At 50.3% G+C, this 12,927-nt stretch overlaps 1 protein-coding gene across 10 annotated transcripts in view; it reads right to left on the bottom strand.

Moving 5' to 3' along the window:
- Positions 1–12,927, bottom strand: part of LOC117404551 (chromodomain-helicase-DNA-binding protein 3) — a 40,643-nt gene that overhangs the window by 5,269 nt on the left and 22,447 nt on the right. For 4 of the 10 annotated variants that reach the window (XM_059020868.1, XM_059020867.1, XM_059020872.1 and 1 more), the window contains 14 exons: positions 12,142–12,228; positions 10,970–11,055; positions 10,433–10,566; positions 9,749–9,893; positions 8,868–9,033; positions 8,440–8,564; positions 7,527–7,713; positions 6,943–7,041; positions 6,503–6,649; positions 5,405–5,513; positions 3,669–3,801; positions 3,138–3,333; positions 2,564–2,727; positions 652–778 (listed from right to left, as the gene is read on the bottom strand). In XM_059020868.1, coding sequence (XP_058876851.1) covers positions 652–778; positions 2,564–2,727; positions 3,138–3,333; positions 3,669–3,801; positions 5,405–5,513; positions 6,503–6,649; positions 6,943–7,041; positions 7,527–7,713; positions 8,440–8,564; positions 8,868–9,033; positions 9,749–9,893; positions 10,433–10,566; positions 10,970–11,055; positions 12,142–12,228 — 1,905 coding nt within the window. The remainder of the gene's footprint in view (positions 1–651; positions 779–2,563; positions 2,728–3,137; positions 3,334–3,668; positions 3,802–5,404; positions 5,514–6,502; positions 6,650–6,942; positions 7,042–7,526; positions 7,714–8,439; positions 8,565–8,867; positions 9,034–9,748; positions 9,894–10,432; positions 10,567–10,969; positions 11,056–12,141; positions 12,229–12,927) is intronic. The other 6 variants (XM_059020873.1, XM_059020870.1, XR_009324944.1 and 3 more) reach the window with 4 other exon arrangements.

Below are 12,927 nucleotides of genomic sequence, written 5' to 3'. Positions count from 1 at the left end.
CTCTCTGTGCTTTACAATGCTTCCCTATGCTTTACCACACCTCTCTGTGCTTTACAATGCTTCCCTATGCTTTACCATACCTCTCTGTGCTTTGCAATGCTTCCCTATGCTTTACCACACCTCTCTGTGCTTTACAATGCTTCCCTATGCTTTACCATACCTCTCTGTGCTTTACAATGCTTCCCTATGCTTTACCAGACCTCTCTGTGCTTTACAATGCTTGCCTATGCTTTACCACACCTCTCTGTGCTTTACAATGCTTCCCTATGCTTTAACATACCTCTCTGTGCTTTACAATGCTTCCCTGTGCTTCACCAGACCTCTCTGTGCTTTACAATGCTTCCCTGTGCTTCACCATGCTTTCACTGCGCTTTATTACACTTTGCTGTTTCTTAACACGCTTCAGCATCCCTCTCTGTTGTGGTGCATCACAGAGCAACAGACCCTCTAATGGAGGGAATCTCAAAAGACAGGTTTTCCGGTAGGTCACAAACATTCTCAATATGCGTTCAAGTTCAGCGGTGTTTTTAATGCTGGGGTTGAAACGTTTTGGACACGGAATGGGTTCTGCCTCCCCTGTCTAGGCTCTGAATCCTCGCTGGGATTCGTTGCCATGCCCCATGGCTGCCAGCTGGTTCGAGCTGGACTCACCTGATATGAAGGACCCTGGCGCCATCTGGCTGTAATTGGCTCCTCCCGTCGTCACAGTCCCCGAAGGGGCGGGGCTAAAGGCTGGCCCAAAGTTGGGGGGCGTGGCATATGGTCCGGGGGGGATGGGCTGCAGGGAGAGAAGAGGACAGCGCTGGAACAGGAACCACTGGGTTACATTATTAACAACGGTGTCAGTGTCCTTGTGTCTGTGAGTGTCTGTGTATCTGTGCGTCAGTGTTTCTGTCTCTCAGTGTTTGTGTGTCTCTGTGTGTGTCTGTGTCTCAGTGTCAGTGTGTTTCAGTCTCTGTGTGTCAGTGTGTCTCAGTGTGTTTCAGTCTCTGTGTGTCTCAGTGCCAGTGTGTCAGTGTGTTTCAGTCTCTGTGTGTCTCAGTGCCAGTGTGTCAGTGTGTTACAGTCTCTGTGTCTGTGTTTCAGTCTCAGTGTGTCAGTGTGTCTGTGTGTCTCAGTGTCAGTGTGTTTCAGTCTCTGTGTGTCAGTGTGTCTGTGTGTCTCAGTGTCAGTGTTTCAGTCTGTGTGTCTCAGTGCCAGAGTTTCAGTCTCTGTGTGTCAGTGTGTTTCAGTCTCTGTGTGTGTCTCTGTGTCTGTGTTTCAGTCTCAGTGTGTCTCAGTGTCAGTGTGTCTCAGTGTCAGTGTTTCAGTCTCTGTGTGTCAGTGTTTGTGTGTCTCTGTGTGTCTGTGTCTCAGTGTCAGTGTGTTTCAGTCTCTGTGTGTCAGTGTGTCTCAGTGTGTCAGTGTGTTTCAGTCTCTGTGTGTCTCAGTGCCAGTGTGTCAGTGTCTCTGTGTGTCAGTGTGTTTCAGTCTCTGTGTGTCTCAGTGTCAGTGTTTCAGTCTCTGTGTGTCTCAGTGCCAGAGTTTCAGTCTCTGTGTGTCGGTGTGTTTCAGTCTCTGTGTGTGTCTCTGTGTCTGTGTTTCAGTCTCAGTGTGTCTCTGTGTCTGTGTTTCAGTCTCAGTGTGTCTCAGTGTCAGTGTGTCTCAGTCTCTGTGTGTCAGTGTGTCTGTGTGTCAGTGTGTTTCAGTCTCAGTGTGTCTCTGTGTCTGTGTTTCAGTCTCAGTGTGTCTCAGTGTCAGTGTGTCTCAGTCTCTGTGTGTCAGTGTGTCTGTGTGTCAGTGTGTTTCAGTCTCTGTGTGTGTCTGTGTGTCTGTGTTTCAGTCTCAGTGTGTCTCTGTGTCTGTGTTTCAGTCTCAGTGTGTCTCAGTGTCAGTGTGTCTCAGTCTCTGTGTGTCAGTGTGTCTGTGTGTCAGTGTGTTTCAGTCTCAGTGTGTCTCTGTGTCTGTGTTTCAGTCTCAGTGTGTCGCAGTGTCAGTGTGTCTCAGTGTCAGTGTTTCAGTCTCTGTGTGTCAGTGTGTCTGTGTGTCAGTGTGTTTCAGTCTCTGTGTGTGTCTGTGTGTCAGTGTGTCAGTGTGTTTCAGTCTCTGTGTGTCAGTGTGTTTCAGTCTCAGTGTGTCTCTGTGTCTGTGTTTCAGTCTCAGTGTGTCTCAGTGTCTGTGTTTCAGTCTCTGTGTGTCAGTGTGTTTCAGTCTCAGTGTGTCTCAGTGTCAGTGTTTCAGTCTCTGTGTGTCAGTGTGTCTGTGTGTCAGTGTGTTTCAGTCTCTGTGTGTGTCTGTGTGTCAGTGTGTCAGTGTGTTTCAGTCTCTGTGTGTCAGTGTGTTTCAGTCTCAGTGTGTCTCAGTGTCAGTGTTTCAGTCTCTGTGTGTCAGTGTGTCTGTGTGTCAGTGTGTTTCAGTCTCTGTGTGTCAGTGTGTCTCAGTGTCAGTGTGTTTCAGTCTCTGTGTGTCAGTGTGTCTGTGTGTCAGTGTGTTTCAGTCTCTGTGTGTCAGTGTGTCTGTGTGTCAGTGTGTCTGTGTGTCAGTGTGTTTCAGTCTCTGTGTGTGTCTGTGTGTCAGTCCGTACCGTGCTGCTCTGGGCTTCACTGCCCTTGCTGGCCAGTCTGCTCAGGATGCTCCTCTCTGACATGTGCAGCCGCGCTGCGATGGGGGGGAGGCGGGACAGCGAGGCGGGGAGGCGGCTCACATCGGCCTTCATGTCACTCAGCAGCTCCTCCAGCTGGTTCAACACTGAAACACAGCCAGAGACACACTGTAACCAGGGGCAACGACACACTGGAGCACAGCCAGAGACACACTGTAACCAGGGGCAACGACACACTGGAGCACAGCCAGAGACACACTGTAACCAGGGGCAACGACACACTGGAGCACAGCCAGAGACACACTGTAACCAGGGGCAACGACACACTGGAGCACAGCCAGAGACACACTGTAACCAGGGGCAACGACACACTGGAGCACAGCCAGAGACACACTGTAACCAGGGGCAACGACACACTGGAGCACAGCCAGAGACACACTGTAACCAGGGGCAACGACACACTGGAGCACAGCCAGAGACACACTGTAACCAGGGGCAACGACACACTGGAGCACAGCCAGAGACACAGTGGAAGCGCTGTGCAGGACTCACTCACCCCTGTGCAGGACTGCGTTGGCGGGCTTGTTCCCTGCCAGGGACTCCTTGGACAGGTGCTGGTGGCTCTCAGCCAGGCACTCCGCCTCTGTGAAGCGGGCGCTCAGAGCCATGGCGGGGTGGCTGGACTCCTGCCTCATGTTGAGGTAGGCAGCGCGTCGGAGCTGCTCCTCAATCACCAGGGCCTGCTCCAGCAGCTAGAGAAAGAGAGAATACAGAGAGAGGCAATGCAGAGAGAGAGAGAGAGAGAGAGAGAGAGAGAGACAGAGAGAGAGAGAGAGTGAATACAGAGAGAATGCAGAGAGAGAAAGAGAGAATAGAGAGAGGCAATGCAGGGAGAGAGAGAGAGAGAGAATACAGTGAGGCAATGCAGAGAGAGAGAGAGAGAGAGTGAATGCAGAGAAGGGCAATGCAGAGCGAGAGACAGAGAATGCAGAGAGGGGCAATGCAGAGAGAGAGGCAAGGAGGGAGAGAGTCAATGTAAAGAGAGAGTGAATACAGAGAGAGACACGGGGAGCGAGGGGGTCCTCACCTTGAACCTGCGAGCTAGGAACTTGTTCTTCATCTCCAGGAAGTTGCCCTTGCTGCTCTCACTCCTGAACGGCTCGTTAATGATGCTGAACCGGCTGTCACTCTGGAGGTCCTGCCAGCGAGCGTAGCCGTGACTGAGGGGGTCAAGGAGACACAACCAGCAGGGACACAGGGATGGGACACACAGGGACAGAGACACACAGGGACGGGGACACACAGGGACAGAGACATACAGGGACGGGGACACACAGGGACGGGGACACACAGGGACAGGGACACACAGGGACGGGGACACACAGGGACGGGGACACACAGGGACAGAGACACACACATACACACTCAGACACCGACAGAGAAAGAGACACACACAGAGAAAGAGACACACACAGAGAAACAGACACAGACTCTCAAGAGACTGTAAGGATTTTTGCCTGTGTATTTCCCTGACCTTAACCCCTTTAGCTTGGCACGTGGCCCGAAATACACCCATGTTGGAGCGACTGGCTTTTCATACCTCAGAGTGCAGATGTGGCCTGGGGACAGACAACACACTTGTTTCTGCATACATTGTTTTTGCTTAATAAGCTGTTTTGAGCCTACGTACAAACCATAATCAAAGCAATTGAAACTGGTTCTAAAACCATTTACTTTTTAAAAGTGACACGCTATAATTTTAGGTGTCACAGAACGCATAACAACACACTATACAATTGGAACACTTACATAACCAGCTTTTTCTGATAACCACGCACCTTGTGTGGGGCAGGGTACACACTGTTCCAGTTAAATATTGTTTCATCAGCCTTTGTTCCTTTTCATTATACAACCCGTATAATGCTTCCCATTTAAATGGTAAAGAAATCGTTTTAACTGTCTGTAAACACTGTGTGATTTTCCTGTGTTTTAATGTAAGCTCTGAATCAACGCAGGGTTAATAAACTCTTAAAATGAAGCTGTACATGGCTGGTGCACATCAGCCGTTTGCAATCACCAGCTTGTCGTTCAACCTTGTGATGCGCGGGTATGGCGCTTTGCTGCCTGCGAGAATTGAGAAAAACCTCATAGCGTTGTTCTTAAAAGTAACTTCTTGTTATCTGGGTTTCTGCTGACATTGGCAAAGTGAACAGGAAACGCAAATGTTAACTTTTAATGAGCTTTGTCTCGCACCATGCTAGGGAAATAAGCCCAAATCTGGTCAAGGAAATGACGTAAGCTAGCTGCGTATCTGTGCTGTGCGAAGTCATTTCTTTGCTCAGCTAAGAAACATCTCCACTGATGCTGGCTCAGAAACTAACATCTCCACTGATGCCAGCTCAGACGCTACACCTCCTGAGGTCTACCGCATGCTGCATGTGTTCTTTGATTTGCTTTGTTCCTGCTTGCACTTTGATTCCTGAATAAACTATTTTTGATTAACTTGAAGAAGATTAATTATTTTTGAGAAGAAATCAAACCTCTTACAAGACACAGGCACACACATACACGCTCAGACACAGACACACAGAGAAACACACACACACAGGGACAGAGACACACAGACACTGCGTAGCAGTTTGACCCATTCCTGGTTTCACTATGAGTTTAATAAGACTCACCTGAGCTTGTTGCCTGTACACACACTGTGGCTGACCAAGCTCGTAGTAAAACCTGCTATGAATGGGTGAAACCGCGATGCAACAGCAGCCTTGTTTTGATTCCTGTCAGTGTCTTTCTAACAGGATGTATACAGAGGGATACACCACGATGCCCGCTAGCAGCCAGTAGTCATGGCGACGGTGCCAAATTTCATTGATTTTGCCAGAGGAGATGGCGGCACGCTCTTCATTCTGCCATATCGTGTGCAGCTCTGCAAGAGAGAGAGAGAGAGAGAGAGAGAGAGAGAGAGAGGGAGAAGAGAGAGAGAGAGAGAGAGAGGAGAGAGAGATACAGAGAGATGTGGCCATGTTAGAAAATAGTGTTGGGATTTTGGGGTCATTAACAAGATGAAAGATTTGTTTGCAAGGAGAGTGGATTCAAAAGCCTCGGCTTTTGCTGTAAGAAGCTTTCTCTGCCTGCCTGCCTGTCTGTGTCTGTCTGTGTGTCTGTCTGTGTCTGCCAGTCTGTGTGTCTGCCTGCCTGTCTGTGTGTCTGTCTGTGTCTGCCTGCCTGTCTGTGTCTGTGTGTCTGTGACTGTCTGTGTCTACCTGCCTGTGTCTGCGTCTTCCTCCATCTGTCTATGTCTGTCTGTGTCTGTGTGTCTGCCTGCCTGTCTGTCTGCCTGTCTGTGTGTCTGCCTGCCTGTCTGTGTGTCTGTCTGTGTCTGCCTGCCTGTCTGTGTCTGTGTGTCTGTCTGTGTCTGTGACTGTCTGTGTCTACCTGCCTGTGTCTGCGTCTGCCTCCATCTGTCTATGTCTGTCTGTGTCTGTGTCTGCCTGCCTGTGTCTGTGTGTCTGTCTGTGTCTGTGACTGTCTGTGTCTACCTGCCTGTGTCTGCGTCTGCCTCCATCTGTCTATGTCTGTCTGTGTCTGCCTGCCTGTCTGTGTGTCTGCCTGCCTGTCTGTCTGTCTGTGTGTCTGCCTGCCTGTCTGTGTGTCTGTCTGTGTCTGCCTGCCTGTCTGTGTCTGTGTGTCTGTCTGTGTCTGTGACTGTCTGTGTCTACCTGCCTGTGTCTGCGTCTGCCTCCATCTGTCTGTCTGCCTGCCTGTCTGTCTGCCTGTCTGTGTGTCTGCCTGCCTGTCTGTGTGTCTGTCTGTGTCTGCCTGTGTCTGTGTCTACCTGCCTGTGTCTGTGTCTGCCTGTGCCTGTCTGTGTGTCTGCCTGCCTGCCTGTATGTGTGTCTGTCTGTGTGTCTGTACCTGTGAACCCTCCGTCTGCGATGTTGAACATGAACCGCGGCCGCTCGCTCCTCTCCTCTCTCCTCCCGCTCCCCCGGCCGCCAGCCTCCTCCTTCCCAGCAGGCACTGCGGTCGCCCTTCCAGCCTCCTTCTCAATCTTAACTTCCTCTGCGAAAAAAAACCCCCCAAAAAACAAAACAAGAACATCCATTAAAACGATCGCAGACGAGACAGACCACAGCCCCTCACACACACACTTCCATTCACTCTACAGGCCAGTTCAGAAAGAGAACACGATATCGCAAGCGTTTTAAAACTGCTGCAGTATAGGTAGGAGAACGTTCTCAGTTTGCTTGCTTTGTTTTCCTTGAATTACACGTTTGGCGCCTGCTGCAGGCATGCCAGTCATTGAGAGGAAGCAGCTGACTGGTTGCTGACAGGAAAGGCTGGTTGACGTTTACCTTTCTTAACCTCTGTGGCGGGGGTCTCTGTGGGGCCCTTGGTATCCTGGATCTCAGCCTGCTTCAATTCCATCTTTATATCTTCTTTCTTCACAGAATCTGCAAGAAAACATCGGGATACATTTAATAACGCTGATGAAGGCACTAGAGCCCAAATGCTGGTCTGCTTGACTCAGTTTAGTTTCAATAACACTGATGAAGGCACTAGAGCCCAAACGCTGGTCTGCTTGACTCAGTTTAGTTTCAATAACACTGATGAAGGCACTAGAGCCCAAACGCTGGTCTGCTTGACTCAGTTTAGTTTCAATAACACTGATGAAGGCACTAGAGCCCAAACGCTGGTCTGCTTGACTCAGTTTAGTTTCAATAACACTGATGAAGGCACTAGAGCCCAAACGCTGGTCTGCTTGACTCAGTTTAGTTTCAATAACACTGATGAAGGCACTGGAGCCCAAACGCTGGTCTGCTTGACTCAGTTTAGTTTCAATAACACTGATGAAGGCACTAGAGCCCAAACGCTGGTCCGCTTGACGATCAAATTATTTGATAATGTCACAAGAACCGATTCTAACTCTCGTCTGTACCTTGAGTCTCCTCTGGGGCTGTAGGTGGCGCTGTTGCTGTGTCCTGGTCTCCCGGTTCCTCTAGTTTCTTATCCTCACTCTGTGGTGGGTCTTTGCCCTCCTCTCCCGACTCCGCTGCCTGACTTTCAGGTGTCTCACTGGGGGTGACTGCCTGGGAGCTGCCCTCAGGAACCAGTACAGGCTGCTGCTAAAACACAGCGACAAGGACAGAGGCACAGACCGCAGGGTTACTCGCTGTGACACTGTATCCCAGTCTAGCTCCGTCTAGTCAAAATTAGAGCTATCTGTATAATGAAAAAATATACCAATACAGGGATGGAAATAAGACTCCTGTTGCACAGCGGTTTGACCCATTCCAGGTTTTATTACGAGCTTGGTTAGTCACAATGTGTATAGGTAAGTTGGCTTGGTGGTCCAGTGGTTAAAGAAAGGAGGTTCCCGGTTCAAATCCCAGCTCAACTGCTGTCTCACTGTGTGTGACCCTGAGCGAGTCACTTCACCTCCTTGTGCTCTGCCCTTCGCATGAGATGTAAAACAAACAAGATCCTATTGGAAGTGACTCTGCAGCAGCAGTTGTTGATGATGCATAGTTCACTCCCTAGTCTCTGTAAGTCGCTTTGGCTAAAAGCGACTGCTAAATGACTAATTATTGATAATAACTAATTAATAGGTAACAAGCTCAGGTGTGTCTTATTAAACTTGTAGCGAAACCAGGAATAGATCAAAATGACTATGCAACAGCAGTCTTACTGCCATCCCTGTACTGCAGGGTAAATAATGTCAATAGCAAGTTTTATCACATCTGGAAACATGAGAATTGTAAAGTGTGTTGTATAATGAACAGAGAACTGTCCTATAATCACGATCAGATTGGAAATGAAAACTCAAAGTCTTTCTATGTACTTCCAGGTACCTCTGAGGTGCGGCCGCTCTCCGCACTCTTTGATTCCTTCTCTGTTTTCTCCTCTTTGCCCTCCGTTTCCTCCGGCTCTCCATCCTTCACGCTCTTCTCTCCTCTGTCGACGGGGGCGGGGGTAGCTGTGGCAGACGAAACAACAGTGTAACAACGGCAGGTGACACGACACGAGGTAAACCTCTGTCAATGGTTTGCCGGGACGCCTTCTTCGTTTCTGCGTCGGCTTTTATGCATCGCAGAGATTGGAGTGTGGAAGGGGCAGGAGTGAGCAGTGAGCAGTGTGTGTGTGTGTGTGTGTGTGCAGGTCACAGCCCCTGCAGTACCGGTCAGTTCATCCAGGGGACAGTAGTGAGTGTGTGTGTGTGTGTGTGTGTTTGTGTGTGTGTAGTACTGCAGTACCGGGGAGTGTGATCAGGGTGCAGTACCTGGCTGGGAGGTGCAGGGGGTGCTGTTTCCGCTGGGCTCCGGGGTCGTGGCGACCGTCCGGATGGCGGGGGACGAGGCCCGGGAGGATTTCTTTGAGTCGCCGCTGCTCTCCGGCTTCAGCTCCGGCAGGCTCCACTTCCCGTTGATGTGCTCGAACTCCTGGACCTGGAGAAACAAGGAGAGGCAGAGCGGATAAAACAATCCCACACACTCCACTCCACACTCACGCTTAGCATCTTACTGATGAAGACACTGGACCACAAACGCTGGTCTGCTTGACTCAGTTTAGTTTCAATAACACTGATGAAGGCACTAGAGCCCAAACGCTGGTCTGCTTGACTCAGTTTAGTTTCAATAACACTGATGAAGGCACTAGAGCCCAAACGCTGGTCTGCTTGACTCAGTCTCTTCTAGTTTCAATAACACTGATGAAGGCACTGGAGACCAAACGCTGGTCTGCTTGACTCAGTCTCTTCTAGTTTCAATAACACTGATGAAGGCACCAGAGCCCAAACGCTGGTCTGCCTCGGTCTAAAACGAGAGACACACGTTTGCTAAAACATATTTTTCAAACTACACATTCGAAAACCTAAATTCAGTAAATGGACAGGCACGTGCGTGGAGGATGAATGCAGTGGAAGCTGCAGGTCTTTGTGACGGCACCGCTCACTACCACTGTAGCTCCTCCAGCTCAGTGGTACTCAAGCCTGGCCCCGGGGATCCACTCCAGTCCAGATTTTTACTCCAAGCAGGTTCTAAAATAGCTCACTGAACCTGCAAAGAGGCAATTAACTACACTGAGGACCTGACTGAAAAAAAGACCTGGACCAGACTGGAGTACCACTGCTCCAGCCGTTGGTTCTTTGGCCCCGGTTCTCACCTTCTTCTTGAGCAGGCTCAGGACCCCGATGCGGGTGAGCACTGGCTGCCTGCACAGCCCCTCTCTGGGGACCCCGTCTGCGAAAGTCTCTGAGCCATCTGCTACCGGCTCACAGAGGTGCCTCATGAAGAGAGACACGTACGCCCTGCCAGGGAGACACAACCACACTCACAGTATTAATATTATTATTATAATTACTATCGAGTCATTCAGCAGACGCTTTTATCCAAAGCTACTACAGAGACTAGTTGATGATGCATAGTTCACCCCCAACTGCTGCTGCAGAGTCACTTCCAATAGGACCTCGTTTGTTTTACGTCTCATCCGCAGGACGGAGCACAAGGAGGTTAAGTGACTTGCTCAGGGTCACACACACACACAGTGAGTCAGCGGCTGAGCCGGGATTTGAACTGGGAAACCCTTTTCTTTAACCACTGGACCACCAAGCCTACCTGTAACTCTGCGTTAGACTGACAATGCGACCCTGTGGCTGGGCTGAACAGGGCTCGAGAGTCCACGGCAACAGGTGTCATCACAGCCATGCTTGATTTACCGTTCCCTTATTGAATAATAACGGAACAGGCTCACCTCCGCAGCTTATAAATATTGCTCGGGTAACCAGTGGGCTGCTGCTTGCTTATCCCATGTATAACTCTGCGCGTGACGATCGCTCGTGAAACTCACTTGAACTCCTTCTCGGTCTTCACCCGCAGGTCTCGGACCAGCCAGTGGCAGGAGAAGGCGTCCTGTGAGGGCATCCCCCAGCGCATCACTGCGTTCAGGAAAGCCTTGCGCTGCCGAGTGTTGAACCCCAGCACCTGCAACACAGACAGGCAGGGAGGGAGGGAGGGAAGCAGGGTCACCACACCATGGACAAGGCACTATAGCAAACCCTGGACTGCATCAAATAACACTGATGAAGGCACTAGAGCCCAAACGCTGGTCTGCTTGACTCAGTCTAGTTTCAATAACACTGATGAAGGCACTAGAGCCCAAACGCTGGTCTGCTTGACTCAGTCTAGTTTCAATAACACTGATGAAGGCACTAGAGCCCAAACGCTGGTCTGCTTGACTCAGTCTAGTTTCAATAACACTGATGAAGGCACTACAGAGCCCAAACGCTGGTCTGCATCGTTAAAAACTAATGTTACTCACACGTAACCTCCTGCATTGTCTATTTTAACTATAATTATTTTTCAACAGATCCCTCCCGGCACGTACCTCGATGTTGCCCCCGACTCTGGCCAGCAGGGGGGGTAAGGGCTTGTCTTTGTCGTTTCTTAGTTGTCGTCGAGACTGCCTGCGACCTTCACAGCCGGGAAATGAAATGAAAAGACACAGGGTGGGGGTCAGACGAGGGTAAGGAGGCTGGTTTACCGCTGAGCCGCTAACCATCGCTATCCCAACAGGCACACAGCGCTCAGACCAGCCCTCGTTTCACCTGGAAGACTAATTCAAACCCAGTCGCCCAAGTACCTTGCCCTCCCTTTTCACGATATTTTCGTAAAAATCGTTATCTGCCCGATTATTTCCCCCCCAGGTTTTCCTCCCCAGCTCAGAATGATCAATTCCCTCCTCCCCTGCTTTTGCTATGGGGAAAGTTCTAGAAGGGTCGAGACACTTTTCCGAAAGGAAACTTAACTGTGCCGTACCATCAGATACGCCTTTAGAAGCTCACAGCTGTGCTCCGAGCTCCGGGGATTGTCACAGACTGGACTGCCCTCCTGTACTAACACCTGTGCTGTGAGTGCGAAGGGGAGGGCCACTCTGAAGGCCCACTCCTGTGCTTTAGCTGCCCCCAGCGCTGCCTGTCTGCTGGCAGCTTCCTGTCTGTGTGAATGAGGGGGGGTCGTTTCTCCTCTCCGCGGCCCCCCAGGAACACACACAGCCCCCAAGGGCTCAGAGACAGCTAGCAGAGTCTAGGCCCTCATCACCTGGCAGCACAAAACTGGACTAAACTGTGGGGGGGGGGGACAATAACTGGGCACAAAAAAAAGTTACAGGGCTTGAACTAATAACATTTTACTTGGTTCCTTATTAAAGCTTACCATGGTAAAATGTCTGTGCTTTCCCCCATCGTTTTACCATGCATCAGGTTTATTAATATGCATTACCATACCTCCCTGCACTTCACAGTACTTAGCTATGCTTTACCGTGCTTTCATGCTTGTCTCATTAAACTCATAGTAAAAACCAGGAATGGATCAAACTGATTTTGCCACCCCTGCAACGGCACTCTGTGGCTGTGTGTCTGTCCCTGGCCTAAAAAAAAAACACCAAAGAAAGCTCTCAATAAGAAAGAATCTTTGACGCACGTTCTCTCGCAGTTGTCGGTTTGTATTTGCTGTGCCTCTCCCCCCCCCCCCCCCTCCACCCAGCTCCACCCCCGGTACCTTCAGGCCGCTCATCGAAATCTTCATCCTCCTCTTCAGACCCCACGGAGTACTCCGACTGGTTATCTGAAACATCATGATGCCACTCTGAAACAGTACATATTGCACAGTAAGCAGGCAAGGTCCGGAGGCTACACTGACCTCAGCTCCCTTCCCAGTCCCTGCGCCAGAACAGAGGAGCGAAATCCACCAGCGAGAGGAGGCGGTTGGGCCCCCGTCAGAGCTCGTCCGGTTCTGACTGGATCTCAGAAACTTTGTTCAAGTCGGGTCATAAAAGGATCCTGGTGATTCAGCATCAACAACGTGGCTCGGTAACCCTTTGGGAACCCCTTTGGGAACACTTGACAACCCCTTCCACCCCCTCACCCCTCCCTGTGTGAAGAGGTGACCCCTTCCCTCTGTCCTCAGTCTATTTCCACACTGTGTGCCCTCTGGTCCTGCGCTGCATTTGAAGTGTTGGTTGGGATCAACTCACCTGCTTTCAAGACTTAGCTGCTTATTCGTATAAGAAACCTTTGCCACTAGAAATTAAAAAGGGGGCATATTCTGGTTCTCAGTTTTTTGTGTCTGTCTCTGTCTGTGTTCGTGCAGTACCTAGGCTGCAGATGACCTCTCTGTGTGTGAGTGTTTCTGTCTGTGTCTGTGTAGGATCTGTGTATTTCTGTCTTTGTCTGTGTGTCTCAGTCTGTCTGTGTGTGTCTGTCTGTCTCTGTGTTTGTCTTAATCTGTGTGTCTGTGTTTGTGTATGTGAGTCTGTCTCTGTGTCTCTCTCTGTGTTCAGTACCT

Source organism: Acipenser ruthenus, unplaced genomic scaffold (assembly GCF_902713425.1).
Source record: "Acipenser ruthenus unplaced genomic scaffold, fAciRut3.2 maternal haplotype, whole genome shotgun sequence".
Taxonomy (NCBI): domain Eukaryota; kingdom Metazoa; phylum Chordata; class Actinopteri; order Acipenseriformes; family Acipenseridae; genus Acipenser; species Acipenser ruthenus.
The sequence above is the reverse complement of the archived record's forward strand: the minus strand, read 5'-3'. Positions and strand labels throughout refer to the sequence as shown.